General features: G+C 40.3%; 1 protein-coding gene across 2 annotated transcripts in view; it reads right to left on the reverse strand.

The window, feature by feature from the left end:
- Positions 1 to 1,754: 1,754 nt before the first annotated feature.
- mcama (melanoma cell adhesion molecule a) overlaps positions 1,755 to 18,119 on the reverse strand; it is a 55,018-nt gene continuing 38,653 nt past the window's right edge. Inside the window, exons 3-17 of one of the 2 annotated variants that reach the window (XM_074611115.1) lie at positions 17,772 to 17,905; positions 15,903 to 16,131; positions 15,724 to 15,794; positions 15,478 to 15,565; positions 14,183 to 14,362; positions 13,015 to 13,142; positions 11,759 to 11,906; positions 11,366 to 11,481; positions 11,138 to 11,279; positions 10,099 to 10,229; positions 9,043 to 9,184; positions 7,700 to 7,735; positions 5,224 to 5,353; positions 4,815 to 4,932; positions 1,755 to 3,047 (exon numbers count right to left, since the gene is read on the reverse strand). In XM_074611115.1, the coding sequence (XP_074467216.1) occupies positions 3,045 to 3,047; positions 4,815 to 4,932; positions 5,224 to 5,353; positions 7,700 to 7,735; positions 9,043 to 9,184; positions 10,099 to 10,229; positions 11,138 to 11,279; positions 11,366 to 11,481; positions 11,759 to 11,906; positions 13,015 to 13,142; positions 14,183 to 14,362; positions 15,478 to 15,565; positions 15,724 to 15,794; positions 15,903 to 16,131; positions 17,772 to 17,905 (1,796 nt within the window). In that variant the 3' untranslated portion in view covers positions 1,755 to 3,044. Of the gene's footprint in view, positions 3,048 to 4,814; positions 4,936 to 5,223; positions 5,354 to 7,699; positions 7,736 to 9,042; positions 9,185 to 10,098; positions 10,230 to 11,137; positions 11,280 to 11,365; positions 11,482 to 11,758; positions 11,907 to 13,014; positions 13,143 to 14,182; positions 14,363 to 15,477; positions 15,566 to 15,723; positions 15,795 to 15,902; positions 16,132 to 17,771; positions 17,906 to 18,119 lie in introns of both variants that reach the window. The other variant, XM_074611114.1, reaches the window with a different exon arrangement.

The raw sequence follows: 18,119 nt of genomic DNA on the forward strand, positions 1-18,119 counted from the left end.
CGAGATGCAACTTTTTTTTACCCGTTTTTTTTTCTAATTTTTCTCAAAATGCAACTTTTTATTATTATTTATTTTTAACCAATTTTTCCTTTATCACTTTTTTTCAAGATGCAACTCTTTTTTTCTTTATTTTGAACACTACCAGAATACATTACGCGGCTGTGGATACGTACCATAACTGCATCCCCCCCAAAAAAACACTATCGCGTCATAAACTGCTCTTAGTCATCTCAGAATAAAATAATACTCTTTTGTTTGTCTGCAAAAGTCTCAAATTATCTACATTTAAAGGTGCAGTGTGTAGGATCTGGTGCCATCTAGCGGTGAGGTTGCAGATTGCAACCAACTGAAACTTCTCCCATTAGATGCTGCCAAATCCTACACACTGTAGCCTACCTTTAAAGCAACGCTGTGCCGTAGTACAGCCTCACAGAGCTGCTAGAATGGCTGTAGACACTCCTCACTGTCATATAGAGGCTGTCCACAACATAGTAGAGGTAGAGCGGGTTGGCGATTCGACCCCCATGTGAGGCCGTGAACGTAAAGCGCCTAAAAAGTGAAAAGAAACATGCCGTTATCATTTCGTACTATTGTTTTTAAACTATATCTCAGAGATAGACTTGTCGTTGGCTGCTGGAGTCGTGCGCGTTAACGAACAGAGACGAGCTGATTTGTTTTGCAGCTCTGAGGTGCTTGAATTCGTTGCAGATGTGAGCTGTGTTTTCTGTCCTTCCTCCCTCCAGACTCCAGCTGGAAATCTGAGCTACTGTTGGAGTCATTTCCAGCTCGTGCTGACAGCGGTTTGGAGGCAGCGCTACTTCCTGTCTCCTCGCTGTGGGACTGAGCAGCGCTGACACGGACCACACTGTGGTTCTGGTTCATGTCGAACCCTCGAGGGGGGAAAAGAAAAGCACTCGTTCATACCTCTCTGACACAAAAACAGCCTCTCTTTAAATGAAACGTTTTTATTTGGCATTATTTTTTTTGCAAAAAAATATATAAAAACAAACACAAGCATGAAAGAATCACATGTACAGTACTTAATTTACACACACTTAGAAAAAAAAAGAACATAATTGCAATGTTCAGCTTCAAACTTGTTTTCCCACTGGTGAACAATCCAAAACATGTTGTATTAAACTGAAATGACGAGGTGCGGGTTTACGGATCAAATCAGAAATGTTTAGCTGCACACCGCAGACGCTCGGTATGGCTTCGTGCAGCGTCTCTAAACCATAATGACAGCGTCGCTCTGCACACGAGGACACGTCTCGCCTGAGGACGTCCTGTACCCGGATTATTTCTACAACACCTCGACTCAGTGGGACAAATAAAACAGAAAATCACTACTTTGTTAATGTTGCAAGTCATCTGGGCAAAATGTCTCTTTTCACAATAAACCTACACAGTGAGTCAGTACATCATATTCACAACACGGGCCTTTAAAGGAGCACACCAGAGATAATGCATGTTTCACATGATTTACTATAAATCAGGCATACTGACCGTTTTCCTGTAGATTAGCTCCAGTTTATCATCACATTCAAATATTACGAACTTTTCTGTGTACAATATAAAATATTTTCAACTAATTTATCTTTTTTTCTCACTTTATTTCAAGATGAACTCTTTCTTTATTTTTAACAAAAAAAATTGTTCTCAATTTTTTCAAGATGCAACTTTTTTTTTTTACCGTTTTTTCTTTTTTCTAATTTTTCACAAAATGCAACTCTTTGTTTTCTTTATTTTAGACCCAATTTTTTTCAAAATGCAACTTTTTTTACCGTTTTTTCTTTTTTCTAATTTTTCACAAAATGCAACTCTTTTTTTCTTTATTTTTAACCAATTCTTCCTTTTTTTCTAAAAAAGAAATTCAAGATTTAGCTGTTTTTTTCTTTATTTTTAACCACTTTTTCTTTTTTTTATATAATTGTTTTCAAAATGCAACTCTTTTTCTTTATTTTTATTCCAATTTTCTTTTTTTTCCCTCCCTTTTTTTAAGGTCTCAGGGTTGACAAGTATGGCAGAACGGTCAGCAGCGCTCTATGTGAAGTATACATATGAAACATGCACTAACACTGGGACGCTTCTTCAGGCCCAACGAGCTCTCAGTGGAAACACAAAGAAAACACCAAACCAAAGAAACAAAACAAATTCAGTGTATGATGCATCCTCAAAACACAGGCACAGCAGATCACTAACCTTTGACCTTTTTCACCTTCAGTAACAGTCCAAGGCCTCCTCTAGCAGGTCTGTACACTACCATGTATTTACAAACAGTACAAGGGCTTGACAGCAGTTTGCAGAAGAAGGCTGCCAGTGTGTCTGACTGATTATCCTGCTTTCTTTTTTAAGTGATTCTGGATGAAACACCTCAGAGTATTTGTCACTTTTTTGGTGAATTTAAACATCAAATTCTGCAAATATTGTCGTCAATCAAGAGTAAACACACTGGCGAGCCTTCCCTCAGTGTGACTGTGAACCAACAGTAAAGAGCCGCCACAGAGGAGCAGCTGGCGTTTTGGTCTCTGACATCACGTCCCGTCCTGAAACTCGCCTGGACTCCATGATCAACATGCACATGACCCCAGAAACGCTACACCATGAAATGAAAATCTGAGTGCCAAAATATCTTAAATAACAAAATATATATAATATATACACTTTCATTGAAAAAAAGAAAAGTTGATGATGCACACGTGAGAGACACCATCGAACGCACGCTGAACAACCGCCGAGAGCTGAACACAGTTTGAGGAAACAGTACAAAACAAAATGAACGTCGGGGAAGCAAACACTCATTCAAAAGAACATCTGTACATACATACCTGTGTGTGTGTGTAAGGTGTGGATGTGTGTGATGTGTGTGTATCTACTGAATACTGCTGAGAAGAAAAGCATGATGGGGGAATGTCTGGACTGTGAGGTGGTGTTACCCTACAGGTCTCAGATCAGTGGGAGCATCACTCACTCACTCACTGACTGCTGGCTTCATGTTGTGCTGCTTCCTGCTGCACGACATCACTGATGAACCGTCAGGGGCTTTACTGGAGGGACAGAGGAGGACATCAGTGTTACACCGACATTATACACACCGCCTGCTAATTATTAAACACGACTAATGAGCTGTGTTAAAGAGAAGAGAGTAGTGTCGATCTTCTCATCTAACTCTCTGCAAGAAATTTAATAATTATATGTCCCAAAATGTCGAACTAGAATAAAAAAAGATGCCACTAAACCTCCTCAAAAGTATATATATATATATATATATCTATATCTATATATATATATCTATATCTATATATATATATAGATATAGATATCTATATCTATAGATATATATATATATATATATATATATCTATAGATATAGATCTATATCTATATCTATATCTATATATATCTATATCTATAGATATATATATATATATATATATATATATATATATATATATATCTTTCTTTTTTTTCTACAATTAATACAACTAATAATAAACTTTATTTATAATGCACCTTTCAACACACATTTTGTGCTTTACAATAAAAACAGAACACATTTAACACACTAAGAGACAGCGTTATTATAGTAAACTAAAACTGAAACGAAACATATTTTCGTAAACTCAAACTAAAAAAATAAAAACTATATTCTTTAAGAAAAACTAGAACCAAACTGAAATGATATTGTCTGGGTTAGTTTTTCAACTATAATATATCGATGCGCCCCGGTAGCTCACCTGGAAAAGCGAGACAAAAGAGATCAGATAAATAAGTTGGGGCGAGGCCCCTCAGGGCTTTGCAAGTAATCAATAACTTAAAATCAATTCTAAGAGCAACAGGTATCGAGTGTAAGGAAGCCAGGATCGGTTAGATGTGGTCATGAGTCTAAATCCTGGCAGCAGAGTTTTGGATGAACTGGAGGCGTAGAGAGCAAGTTATCATAGTGATCTAATCGACTGGTGATGAAGGCGTGGATAGCGGTTTCCAGATGTTACTGACACGTTACGCCATCGGAATAATTTGAAAGATGAAATCACATACAACTTCTACACATAAAGACTTCCCTGTTTTTATAGAGGCAACATGAAACACTAAGTTATGTTTTGTTATGATGCACACAGGGCCTGAATTAGACCAAAAAAGGTGCCAGTACCATAATTCAGCAGTTGCATGACATTATTATTGCATGTGTCCTGGATATATCTTGATGATATATCCCACTTCAAATGTATTTTTGTATGCATTTCATTACATATATTTCCACAATTTGTGCATAAATATATTTGGTTAATAGAAACTTTTTATGTCTCTATTTATACAAATCAAATTGTACATAAAATATAATTTTGCATAAATGTTGGCCTACAGATTAAATTGGATAATGACAAGGAATACCAAAGGCAAGTCCATAATGTAAGAGATAAACTGAAAGACATGATAGCATCCCTTTAAATCACTTGTATGTGCTTGTATCACGTCTAGACATCCTCGTTTCATCAGAATTTTCTGCATGCTAGCAGCTTAGTGCAGGTTTATTTATAACCGTTAAATAATTGATGTAGAAGCCAGAGCTGTTACCCCTCATCCACTTTACATATCCAAATTTAAAAAAGAGCTTCTGTGAAGTTACTGAGAGCAGGATGTCCAACTCTGCATTTCCTGACTTCACATCCGTGATGACGTTCTTGTTCGCTCTCCGTGAGCTTCTCTCTAGCGTCGCCCCTCAGGACAAACTTTACTAAAGCAGAATCAACTTTAGGCTTTTTAAGATTGTGAAATAATGACATCACATCACATCCATCGACAATAGTTACCTTGTCATTGGGGCCCTTCTTGTCTCCGTTGACGGCCTTTAGGAGGACAGCTTCCTCGTTCTTCGTGTTGGTCTTCATCTCCACGACGATGTCGTCTTTGGTGGTCTTCTCTTTGGTGCTGCTGACAGAGAGGACGGTTGGCTCATGTGGGATTTGCAGAGGTGCTGGTTATCATTAAAAATGCTTCTTTTAACACAAGTTCAAATCTAACATCGGATAACATTGTGTTACTACACCCAGCTTTAAGCTTTTGTTAATGCCGGGTACACACTATACGAGCATCAAGCTGATCATTGATGTGTTTTTAATGGAGCTGTACGGCTCTGAGGAAGAAGAGATATCAGGTTCTGAATACACAGACACAATACTAGTAGACTAGTAGATCAGATTTAGAAGAGGCAGTACTCACATCTCCTGTTTCCCTGAGCGTCCACAGGGGATCTTCCCCTTCTTATGCAGGAAGTAGAGGACGCTGCCGAGGATGGCGAGCAGCAGCAGACACAGTATGATCACCACGATGATCACGCCGCTGCCTTCAGCTACAAACAACACACACAGAGACAGACAGAAACAGAGAAACCGCCCACGTTAGTGTCCATCTAGCAAAGCAATATCGAGTTCAACGGCGTTCAACGGTATTTGCACCCACAAAATAAGTTCACTGTAGATCAATAAAGTTTCCGTTTATCAGCCTCCACACAAAATAAATCACTAAGGTGAGTTCAGTAGTCTTGTGGAGAACTACTCAGCCTGTGAAAACAGTTGCTATAGTTTTATAAGTGATCTCTGGAGGAGTTTTGTCAAGTCCTGGAAAATGACCCGATCCAAAAGGAAGCAAATTTATAACAAAAAGGCTCTCCTTACAAACTGAAGTTTGAACTAAAAGATGCTACAGGTTGCATTATGGGAAATGTACGATCCAGTGGTTTTGGAGAAAACTGTCTCTTGCAAGTACTCCGATTTACGGACGTGCTGGACTAAATGAATGGCTTTAACAATGAGGATAAGGAAACATCTGTTCTATACCTACACATCGCATTATTTAAACTATTCAGTTTCTCAAGTGGCTTATTTATAACAAAGTCCATTTTCCTCATAAATTATTGTACTTCTGTGTTATTAAAGTGGCCGGGCTGCAGAAGAATGTCATTTATTTTGCTCAGCGTCTGTGACCCATTCCTTAATAACTTTATTTAAATGACTTCATCCATTCAGGATGAAAAGCTGAGTTTTTTTCTTTTCAAAAACAAAGAAGTTACATTTCCCCGAACTACTACAGCATGTTCAAGCCCCTTGCAGTTTTTTTTTTACATATTTGAATTCATCCTTTCAAGTCTAATTTCTTTTTTTCTTTTTTTATAATTTATTGGGAGTAACCTCAGGTGTACAGAAACATTCAAATAAAGCACAAATGTAAATGAATGTCCCTTTAATTTTGGTATTTTTTCCCCCAAAACGCCCTCCCACCCAGCCTTCATCTATTGCCGATGCAAAAAGGATAAAGAACAAAAAACAAAGTTAAATTAAATCTAAAAAAGAAAAGAAAATAAGATGAAAAAATAATAAAATAAAATAAATAATAATAAATAAAGTACATATTGACCGTAATTATACAGATAAAATAGGCTGATAAACTTTACCATGTACAAATGGACAAATTAACTGTTAGTGGTCATTTCTGTTTACATAAATCAAACTTTATAATAATAAAGTATATTAGTATAATAAATATATACACACATTTGCATAAAGCAGCATATTTGTCCACTCCCAAGTTGATTAAAAGTATTAAATACTTGTCAAATCTCCCTTTAAGGTGCATTTAGAACAGATAAAAAATGTGCGATTAATCTATAATTAATCACGATTAACTGTGGTCAATCATGTGATTAATTGCGATTAAATATTTAATCGATTGACAGCTCTAATATATACATAATATCTAACATTGTCTTATTAAATGCTTCACATCATATAGTCTAGAAGTCATATTTGTGCTGTGGTGTACCCTCTGCTAGATTTAATTACAGTTTATTTTGCCAGTTTCACTGTCAGCTTTAGGCCTATTTTGTGGATTTTATTTGTTTTTCCTGCGTTGAATCATCCACATCAGCCTTTAGAATATGATGAATCCACAAAAACTGAGTAAGACGGCGTCATTTATTTTATTTCTCCCAGTTCGATGCAATTCATCCTTAAAGTAGATCTTTTACTCCTTGTTAAGTGTGTAGGAAGCTTCTACTCTGAGGGACGTTTGTTTAAATACGACCCCTAATGACCTTAGTAAACAAATAGAGGAGCAACCTATTATTTATTTTTTAGCGCTCTAAATATATTATGATACTGTTGTGTTTAATGGTTGTGGGCTCTGTGAAATGTTCTTTATTTGCCCACTGTATTCCCCGCAGGCTAGTGAAGGTTTTAATGGCACGAAGTGACTCAGATAAAGTCCGAAAATTACCCCATAATAACAATGCCCCTCTCCAAACTTCACTGCAATTTAAAAACCCACTATAAAACACAAGACTGTCTGGAAACAGTCAGTAAAACTGAGACGCTTATTTATGTTTGTTTAACAAATTCTGGGAAATACAAATAATGTTTTTACCGCTGCAGAGTCCAAGTATCATTAGAAGAAGTGTTGGTGTGCTTGAATGTGCTGGTCTTGTGATTTTTCTCTCTCGGTATCAAACAGAATATTTAATGTGCCCTCAGGCCAATCCCAAAGATCTGCCAGCAAACTAAAGACAGTCCTGGTGTAGAGTCGCTGCATGAGAATCATCAATAATGCACACAGTCCTCCAAGCCGTTCACTGTCAGACGGACAGAAGTTAAAGAAGTCTAAAGAAGAAGAAGAAGAAGAGACGATAGAGCAACGATCTTACCAGGAGAGAAGGGAGCAGCTGAAGTCACTCTGGGAACTGTGAACAAGAAGAACAACACTTAGAGTTTTACAAAAATATCCCACCCTTGTGTAACAGAATATGTTACAATACTGGCTTAAGCAGTGGTTCCCAACCCCAGAGGAGTCACAAGATGATTAAAGGGAATAAAAAATAAACATTTTAGATACAGAAAAATCGTTTTTGAGGGGTTTTCTTACTGGATACTTTAATCACTTCAGGCCTCTAAAAACCCTTATATGAAACAGTCTGAAAAGCAAAGATCTAGGGCTGTGATATACCAAAGAAATTGGATGGATTAGTTGATTTAATCGGCGGATCTGTAAAACTGAGTTTCTACATAAAGAATCACACTAAAACACCACTTTAAATCTTGTGTTTACCAGAGATGTGCTCATAAGTTTCTTAGAAATAAGTAATTCAGCATGAAAAATAGCATAAAAAATGACTAATTGACTAAAGAAATCTTAGTCGACTACGACCAGAACAACAGATTAGTCGACTAATTGACTAAGAGGGGGCAGCCTGTGATTAACAGGTCGCTACTACGTTGTCTGGTCTGGGAGTTGTCCGTGACTGAAAACCAAGATGAGGACGACTGAAAACCAAGATCTAACTAAGTAGTTTTGTTGCCTAAACCTAAGGAAGTTGTTTCCTTTGAAGACGGAACTTTATTTTGAAAAGATTGGAGCGGAAATTTACACGAGTCACGTGTTGCTGGACATTCGTAGGAAAACGTAAGAAAAATGAGGAATAAACTTTTGAAAGATATCATATGAACCGTTGTAGGAGGATACGTTGTTTGAATGCTGCGTGCTGAAGGGCTGTGAAGGCTTAGATTGATGGTTGAGAGGTTGAGTTGAGGTCATTATAATCGCTGATACCAAATACATACTGTAGTTAACACACACATGCTGAAGAAGACCGAGTCTGAAACCTCCATGTGTGCAGTGAACTGTTATTAATGTATGAAAACACAGCTTGTGAGCTAATTAGAATAAATGAGAACTTAACATATTTTCATTCTATGCTTGCATGGTGGTCATTAATTAAAGCCTCAAAAGCAAAATAAGTTTTAAACTCTTCTTCCTTCATGTCATTACTTATCAACTCTCTGCAGCTGCCTCAATGAACCAGAAGGCAAATATTGTGCGCACAGTAGATTAAATGTGGCTGAACCAACATAACAGAGGAATTTGTTTAAATGCAAATGTTAATGCATATTTCAGAAGATAAAATAATAATGGTTAATGACGGTTTCAAAGCCTGAATGTGGTTCCCACACCATCCCATAAATCCAGTGAAAATGAGAGAGAGGCTCTTACTGGCTTTGACGCTGAAGGCTTTGACTTCCGTGCCCATGTCGTTGGACGCGTTGCACAGAGCGCTGATGTCCGAGGTGACTTTGACGGACACCACGCTGTAGGCCGTGTGCTCGCTCGCCCTGCTCACCACTTCGTGCCAGTTCTGTAGAGACACACAAACAAACGCACCTTGTTGATGCACATTTCTACCTCTACATCAGTCCGAACTAACTAAACATGCTCCCAAAATACTGTTAGTCATCACATCTAGCAAAACTAAATTATAAAGACTATAATCTCAGATGTAGTAAGTGTAAGTAACAAGCTGCCATTACCGAGGTGGCACCTCACTTGTGCATGTGAAACTGTGACTGCAGAGTAGAAGGAGAGGGAGAAGGAGAAGGAGAAGGAGAAGGAGAAGGAGAAGGAGAAGGAGAAGGAGAAGGAGAAGGAGACGAAGAAAAAGAAGAAGAAGAAGATGAAAAAGTTGACGAAGAAGAAGACGAAGAAGAAAGAAAAGGAAGAAGAAGTAGAAGTAGAAGAAGATCAAGTAGAAGAAGACGAAGAAGAAAGAAAAAGATGAATAAGTAGAAGAAGTAGAAGAAGAAGATGAAGACGAAGAAGAAGATGAACAAGAAGTAGAAGAAGAAGATGAAGACGAAGAAGAAGAAGTAGATGAAGAAGACGAAGACGAATAAGTAGAAGAAGATCAAGTAGAAGAAGACGAAGAAGAAAGAAAAAGATGAAGAAGTAGAAGAAGTAGAAGAAGAAGATGAAGACGAAGAAGAAGATGAACAAGAAGTAGAAGAAGAAGATGAAGACGAAGAAGAGGAAAAAAGAAGAAGAAGAAGAAGTAGAAGAAGAAAGAAGAAGACGACAAAGAAGAAGATGAAGAAGATGAAGAAGAAGAAAGAGGTTTTGGTGAGACATATGTGAGTTGTGGAGTGTTCATGTTACATGTTTGCGCTTTTATGTGTGGACCCCAGGAAGAATAGTGGGGATCCAAACAAATAAACAGGTAAACCTAATAACCACCTCTTGTGAATATAGATTAGTGCTGTGAGTCAGACTGGATACCTGGCTGCCGATGATGTTCCAGGTGATGCTGGGTGGCGGATGACCCTGAGCCTCACAGCTCAGGTTCACCATCCTGTCCGTCGCCTCCTCCAGCTGCACCTCCTGCTCCACGCCCACCACCTGGGGAACACCTACACAGACACACATTATTAATATACAAGTATAGTCCATCATATTTTAGTAACAAGCCTGTTGTGTTGATAAATTCAGGATAATGTACGTTTCCACAGCGCTAATCTATCAGTATAGTACAACCTCAGAGTCACCACTCTGCTGCTCTGAGAAGCAGAAATACTGTTTTTATTCACTAACACTTTCCTGTCACTTTTGGTTCAATGTTAAGCTCCTGTCAAATTGAACTTGACACTTCCTGCACAGATGCTTTACATTAAAAGCCCTCCAGTGGTCTGACAGGGGAGCAATCCTCCTCTCTGCTGGTTTGAAGGGGAAAAAAAGCTCGCAACTTTTTATTTCAAGCTTGAAAGATCGGCACGAATCCAAACTTCACCTGGCTGACACTTAGTAAGTAGTAACGGAAACAGGTGTTTTATATCAGAGATGTCAGGCAGAAATAGTGTCACTAGAGAGGCCGTTCATAACCAAGAAAAGACCTCCAACCAAAACACGGCCACATGTCGAAAAAACATGCAAGAACAAACTACAGAAATACAGTAAATATCTAAATAAGAAGACATTTGAGTGCTTAAAATAAAAATTTTGCACGTGAAACTGTGACTGCAGAATAGAAGGAGAACAAGGAGAAGAAGAAGAAGAAGAAGACGAAGGAGAAGTAGAAGAAGACGAATACAAAGATGAAGAAGAAGCAAAAGAAGACGAAGTAGAAGAAGACGAAGAAGAAGATGATGAAGAAGAAGATGATGAAGAAAGGTAGATGATCACCTAATGACGCAAATTTTATTTTGTGTTTAAAGCAGAAGACTTGAGGAAAAAAATCAAAAATAATTTGGACGCATCCCTTGGCATCACCAGTAAAGAGAAGTTGTAAAGTGGAGTGGTGTGTAGGGGACGACTGACTGACCTTGGACGATGATGTGGACGGAGCCGCTGGTGTGCAGGGCGGGCAGCGAGGGAACGGTCACCTCACACATGTACTCTCCCGTCGTCTCGTAGGTGGCGTCCTTCAGGTGCAACGTGTTCCCCACACCCACCTGCTTCCCATCCTACACACACATAAAAGCAGTGAATGAGGTGATGTTGGATATTGAGAATGGTCAGTGTATCAGTACATGAGGTAACGTGTACGCACCTTGTACCAGACGGTGGCTGTTTTAAGGGACGACAGAGCGTTGCAGGTCGCAGTCAGATCTTCTCCTTTGAGCATGATCTCTGAGTCTTTAGGTACCACCACGGCCGGGTCCAAGTCTGAACACAACCAACAAAAACAAGACACATTAAACACAAGTGTGGGTGGAATTATTTCAATTAAAGGAGTAGTTCTCCTGTGCTTATTCACTTTCTTTTTGCTGGAGTCAGGATGTGGTTATCTTAGCTTAGCATAAAGACTAAAGAAGGGGGAAAATAGCTAGTGTGGCTCCGTCCAAAGTAAAAAAAATTGCCACACTTCTAAATATATGTTTATTAAAATGTATGTCTGTATATATTATGTTTTCCTGTGTATGTGTTTGTGATGGTTCCTCACAGTGCACAGTGAGCTGCATTTCTCCTTTGACGTCGGTGGAGCTGTCAGCGTCCAGAGGGCGACACTGGTAGATGCCGCTGTCTTTCCGTGACACTGGCGACAGCATCAACACGTCACCATGGTTACTCTCCAGGTCCACATCCAGCTCCTGCAACAAATACTTTCATTTAAATCCATGTTGTGATCATGTGAAAGTCATGACAGAAAGTCTGTTATTTGTTTCTTTACATCTGATGTGCTTTTAGGGTGAAGACATCCAAGAGAAATTGAAAACAGCATCGGATTTGTCACAAAGTTCAGCCCTGTACGGGACAGTTGCAGACTTTATTACATTGAAAAGAGGTTGACTACAGAACATGTTTGTAGTTTCAGCCATCATGGTAATATTTGACTGACCACTTTCCCTCCTCAGGACACCAGCTACAAAAGGCAGCCACAATTTACACTGGAGTCCATTAGGGCGAGAAACACGAGTGGTGAGATACAAACAGAATATAAACAAATCCTGAATGTTTAACTGGAACATCCAAACGCTCTTACTTGAGAGTAAAAATGAAAGCACACAAAAATGTTAGTTATATTGTTCCAGAAGATGAACTATAGTAACCTCCCACCAACTCATACTGTATATACCATACATCTCTAAATATTAGGGCTGTCAAAGTTAATGCGATTATAAGGTGTTAACGCAAATCAAAACCACCTAGACTTTGGAAACGTTGGTGACTGGCTTATCAGTCATTTTAAAAAGGAATAAGCATTAAGCATAAAAGCTGGAGCACCCCAGAGGTGCTTCAGTCTGTGACGTTTGTACTCTGCTTGATCTGCAGTAAATCTATTCATATTGAATTCTGGAGTCTGTCTTGTTTTAAAAGTTTGTCTTTATTGAAGTTGTTGAATAATGTGGCTGAGGACCTGAAACCATCTGGCCTGGTTGAAGATTTTCTCCCTCACAACCACTAACTTAACACCCCTGACTGCCTAGTTAGGACATGTTAAAGTGGCAGTCAGCTGAGTTTTTTGTGTTGATGTCCACACATACAATGGGTGTGTGTCTGACATGGGAACGAGTCCCGTCAGCATGGCCTCCGGTCTCAGACCCCGGCCTGGATCTGCAGGGTCAGAGCTGCACACTCATGTCTACACGGGGGCCCTCTGTGGGCTCTGCATATCAAAAACATTCCCTACATGTCTCCTGCGTGTCACCCTTTCTCTCTGGGGGACTTTTAGGGTGAGAAAATGCCTCCTATTCTTACTTGTTCTCTGTTGAAAACGAAGGGCGGCGGGGGGTTGCCGTCACCCTGGCAACGCAGCTCCACAGTATCCCCCTCTTTGACCAAGCCCTGGGGCGACTCCTTCCACAGCTCCACCATGGTGGTGGGGTCTGGACACACACACACACACACAGAGAAAATCAAATTAAGCAGGCTTATTCAGCGAGCTGCTAAAGTCACTCTACGAGGCCATTTCCATAACGCTGACAGCACAGACTGAGTCTGGCTCTGGCTGCCACAGTATCACTAATGTTGTGTTTCAAACAATGGACCAACAGACCCATAACGTGACTGTTAAAATGCATTATTCATAATTACAAGATTTAAAGGGGGTATTCCAGCAATTTAATATCAAAACAGCAGCTGAGGCTGAAATATCCTGACGTTTACTCCCTGAAAGCTCTCAAAATATAATGAATCAGGGTTATTTTTTCAAACTTTGGACAAGCAAACTTTCTACAGTTTTTAATACAGGATAAGTAGTACTTCTTTATAGCTACGAATTTAGAAATGTTATTGTGTAATTCCTCCTCTACTACTGTACAAGTAGGTCGTTGGCGATGTAAAGTCAAATCTCACGATTTATGAGCTCACATTGTACGGTCCGATCGTCAGCCACAACCTGAGCGCTCACACTGTACGGTCCCGTTGGCTGCTGCGGGCCGTTGACAGTTGTCAATAAAGAATTTGTTTGAAAGCTCCGAGGCAGGTAACGTTTGTCTGCTGGCAGAGGTCTGTACGGGTCACAATGCTAACAAGGTAGAAACGTGCTGCCTTGATCATCTGTGACATCCTCTCTGCTGAAACGTTGAAAATAAAGAGGCGCCGGGCGTATGTGGACTCACAGGTGGCGAGGAAGACGTGGAGAGAATCGTAAGTACGCTAGCTACGTTTTTCTATATCTATTGTAACAGTTAAACTGTTATCATGTGAACTATTTCTTTAACCTAAAGAAAGCAAAACTCATTTGTAATTAAAAACCATAGTGGTGGCTGTAACTTAATGTGGTCCACTTGGCCTAACAGCAGAGGTTGAGGCGCGGGGTCCCAAAGATGGTTGATCTTTGCAGTGATTATTTTACCTTTATGTTCTGGGACAACTGATGTGATAAAACATGACGGAAGAATAAAAAGGCTCAGTGTTAACTCACAGTGGACAGTGATGTTGATGCTGTTGGATTCGACCGTCCTGATGGCTCCCGGGACAAAGAAGCTGACCTCACAGGAGAAATGAGCGTCCTTGTCCTCTTTAACCACCTTGTACTCCAGAGTGCTCTGGACGGAGTAGAAGTTACTGGACTCCCGGGTCACCAGGATCAACACGTTCACATCTGGAGTATATGGACAAGATAATATCGATACTTAACAATGGACCACAGCCAATAATGATAGATACATTAGGGCCCCAAATACACAACGAGACACAACTTACAATAGTCTTTGCGCTCTGTGAGACTATACTTGAGCCGCCTCACAAAATGCAAAAACCTGCTGATGTTTAGTAGGTAATGTATACCATGGTTTCCATTTTAGGTCAGTGTGTTATAGGGATGTCAGGGTGAGGAAATCTTCCCACTGGCTGTGACAGCACCGGTGTTACCGATTACACCGGACATTTTTTATGGAAACATGATTTTCAGTATCTGCAGAGAGCTTCAAAAAAGGGGGAGTCCAAGGCACTCTTCTGGCAAAAAATAAAAAGTCTTTATTCATGATGAAATGCTAAAAACAACGCTGGTACATGTTCAGATTGGGTAACAACCCAAACGGCCTTCTTCAGGGTCTGTAGAGAGCTTACTTTGATCTTGGTGGCTGTGTCTAGCCTCTCCGGTCCAGCTTTCGCTGCCGTGCACACCAGCTCTGACTGCTTTGTCCTCCTCACGGCGGTTGCCTCATTAACGTTATGCTTTCTTTATAGCATTGGGTTTAAATCCAACATATTGCCAAATATCGTGTGTGCTTTTGCTTTTCGTTTTGAAACCAAATCCTCCGCCATCGCCTGTCAACTCTCTCTCTCTGTCTGTCTGACTCCTGCTGTACGGAGCAGACACTTTCACTTTCAGTATGTAGCGTCCGTCGTACGACTATGTATTGATAAGACGGTGGGCACTAAAGGACCAAAGTTATTACAGTCCGTCCGGTGGGGAACATGAATGCCTGAACCAAATGTCATGGCAAAATATACAATATTTGTTGAGACGTTTCAGTCTGGTCCAAACGGGTGGACCGACAAGCGTGGCTAAAGTATCCTAGTTTTCCGTGCTACAGTTTCTGAGATACTTTTGGATTTCACTGTTTACTAAATTGGTGTGCGTAGAAAAGATTTCCCTGCTCCAAAGCTTCATCAATATGCTGAGATTTGCAATTCAATGGCCTGGATTTAAACCAAAGGAAACACTACGGTTAGACTCTCTGAGACAGACACACATTGACGGTTTGCACTTACGTCCTGGTGCAGACATCAGTGGAATGCTGTTCCTGTACCAGGTGATGTTGGGTTTAGGGAAACCGTTGCGAGCCTCACATGATGCAACCTGGATGGAGAATCACACATTTTTTTTATTATGTTGATGTTGGTCATTTCAGCAAGCTACAAATACTGCAGACAAACAGAGATTTCAGTAACTATGTCATTAACATGGTAAGATTATTGCTCTGGTTAATCTCAGTGTCTACGATTAAGTGGACCCACCTTGGACGGCACCTCGTTGGTCACGGATATTCCTGGAAGGACACCTTCGATCACCGGAGCCTCTGGAGGAGCTGAATCAGGGAAATAATCACTTCAGTTTTTGTAATTACCTACATCATCAAACAATCTGAATCTTCCTTTAAACAACGTTTTGTCTGTGTTTAGTTAACGTTCCTTACCAAACACTCTGAGGTTGGTCTTGCCCTCGGCATTCCCGGCAGCCAGCCCGTTAACCTGGCAGAAGAATTCCCTCTCGTCAAAGAGCTGGACATCTTGGATGGTGAGTTGAGATCCCTGGTGCTCTGAAGTCACCTCGATGCGACCGCTGTAGTCCGTGTTCTCATCCACCATCTGCTGAGTGCCGTCGCCGTAGAAGATCCGCATCCGTGCGCCGTTACTTGCAGCTCTCTGCGGGAAGGACACACAGCAGTTCAGGGTTAAATCAGTGGGAACGTTTGCCCATTAGCCAGTTTTGCTTACAGGTATGATGGTGAAACATGTGTCCAGATGGTAATTATCAAACCAACTTCAGCCTGGTGTCTGACAGGCAGAGCGACTGTGACCGATTGAACCATTTGTCTCTACTGTGAAATCTCAGATGTTTTTTTTCCCCCAGACATTCTGACATGAAGAGCTCGGCGATAAATCGATCATTTTATGAATTAATTCAAATGAATGATTTAAGGCGATGTTTAGAAATGATAGACGATTTTCTCTTTAAGTTGCGTAATTTATTTATTCATTTGTTTATAGGTCTACATATGAGCAAATTTGTTTTTATGGGCTATCGCTGGAATTTATTTGATGTGATTATTGCACATTTTGTCGCCGTTTTCGTTTCAATAAAAAGGAAAATCCTTGAAGTTTGATTGTTGTCTTTCATTAAAAAATAATAGCAAATTGAAGTACAATATAATGACCAAAGGTTGGGGAAAGTTTGACAGCTTGTGTTGTAGCCACAACACAATAGCCACAATGGGATGCTCTGCGCGTAAAGACGTGTGTTAGTGTGTTTGTGTGTGTGTGTGTGTGTAAGCGTGCATATGTGTGTGCATTATGTGAGAGAGAGCCCTAATGCTTTGCAGGCATAGTTTTTTTTTTTAAGAAAAAAAATAATCAAATAAAATTGTAAATCAGATTTGGTGTGAATAAAATCGGAGATTTTATCTTTAGGCCATATTGCCCAGCCTTACCGATGTGCTGCTCTGATTAATTTCTGCCAAGCAAACGAACAATGTGATCCATCAATCAATCACTGTCGCCCGCTGAGCTGAATCAGACAGATCTTGACACGCTTTGTCTCGTTATCAGTGTGGTTTTCATGGTGCAGCAATTTTTTTCTCTCTATTTCGCTTGCCAGTTACTAACTCCCCATTCATCGAGATCCTGTCATTCCCAGTCAGACCAGCAGTAGCCCTTGTCACAGCGCTAACCCGTGCCCTATGAGAGTGGGTGGCACACTGGCCAGACACATTCTAGTTTCTGCAGTTCTATTATTTATTCCATCCTGCCGGCACAAGAGATCTGTAGTCCTGATTGTGCTGCAAGTTGAGTAGCCCAGCATGTGGGTCCAAAACTGCCAAACAGGAAGTGAGCGCTTCCAATGGGCTTTATGGTAGACGGACTGTACCATGTTAAGAGGAGGGGGTTCATTCATGGTTTGGTTCACTGTTGACTTGCTATCTCCCCCTAAAGACCCTCTGTACCCCCCTAAAAAAGACAAAAACAGGTGTATTGTAAAGAGTGGTGAAGTGGAAAAGGTTATATTATGGTGGTTTGTTGTCACTATTGTATTGAAGAGAATCTAAAAGGAATCTAATCTGAATCATGTGAGGCAACATCACTTACAAACTGGAAGTCCTTGTAGCCGGCTTTTTATTTATTCTTTTTTTTCTGTGGACAATAATGCGGGTCTGATGCTCGGGGGCTCCCTGACCACGATTCACATTATCGACTCTAAAGGGGGCAGCCCTACTCCTCACACATGCCCGGTTGGATAGCTCCAGACAGGCAGTGTCAGTTTTCGCAGCGGGTCCAGCAGTACTCACCACAAACCACTGGATCATGACAAAGCGAGGCTTGCTGGCGATGTCGGTGAAGTTGTACTGGCAGGGGATCTGGGCCGAGTCACCCAGGTACACCTCAACGCCCTCATGCATAGTCAGCTCCACTTTGGCCCACGCTGAAAAACACACAGACACATCAAATCAACGTCATGCTTTCTGCAGGTGCTGTCCTATAATATTTGAACCATTTAAAGCCATAAAACAGTATTAAACTCAACATAAAAATGGCATTTCATCGTTCTCATTTTGACCCTCAACAGGCCTAATGTAACTCTAAACTGCATTGTGTTTGGCAGATGATGCACCGGCCAACCTGGAGCCAGTCTGCCA

Source organism: Sebastes fasciatus, chromosome 16 (assembly GCF_043250625.1).
Source record: "Sebastes fasciatus isolate fSebFas1 chromosome 16, fSebFas1.pri, whole genome shotgun sequence".
Taxonomy (NCBI): Eukaryota; Metazoa; Chordata; class Actinopteri; order Perciformes; family Sebastidae; genus Sebastes; species Sebastes fasciatus.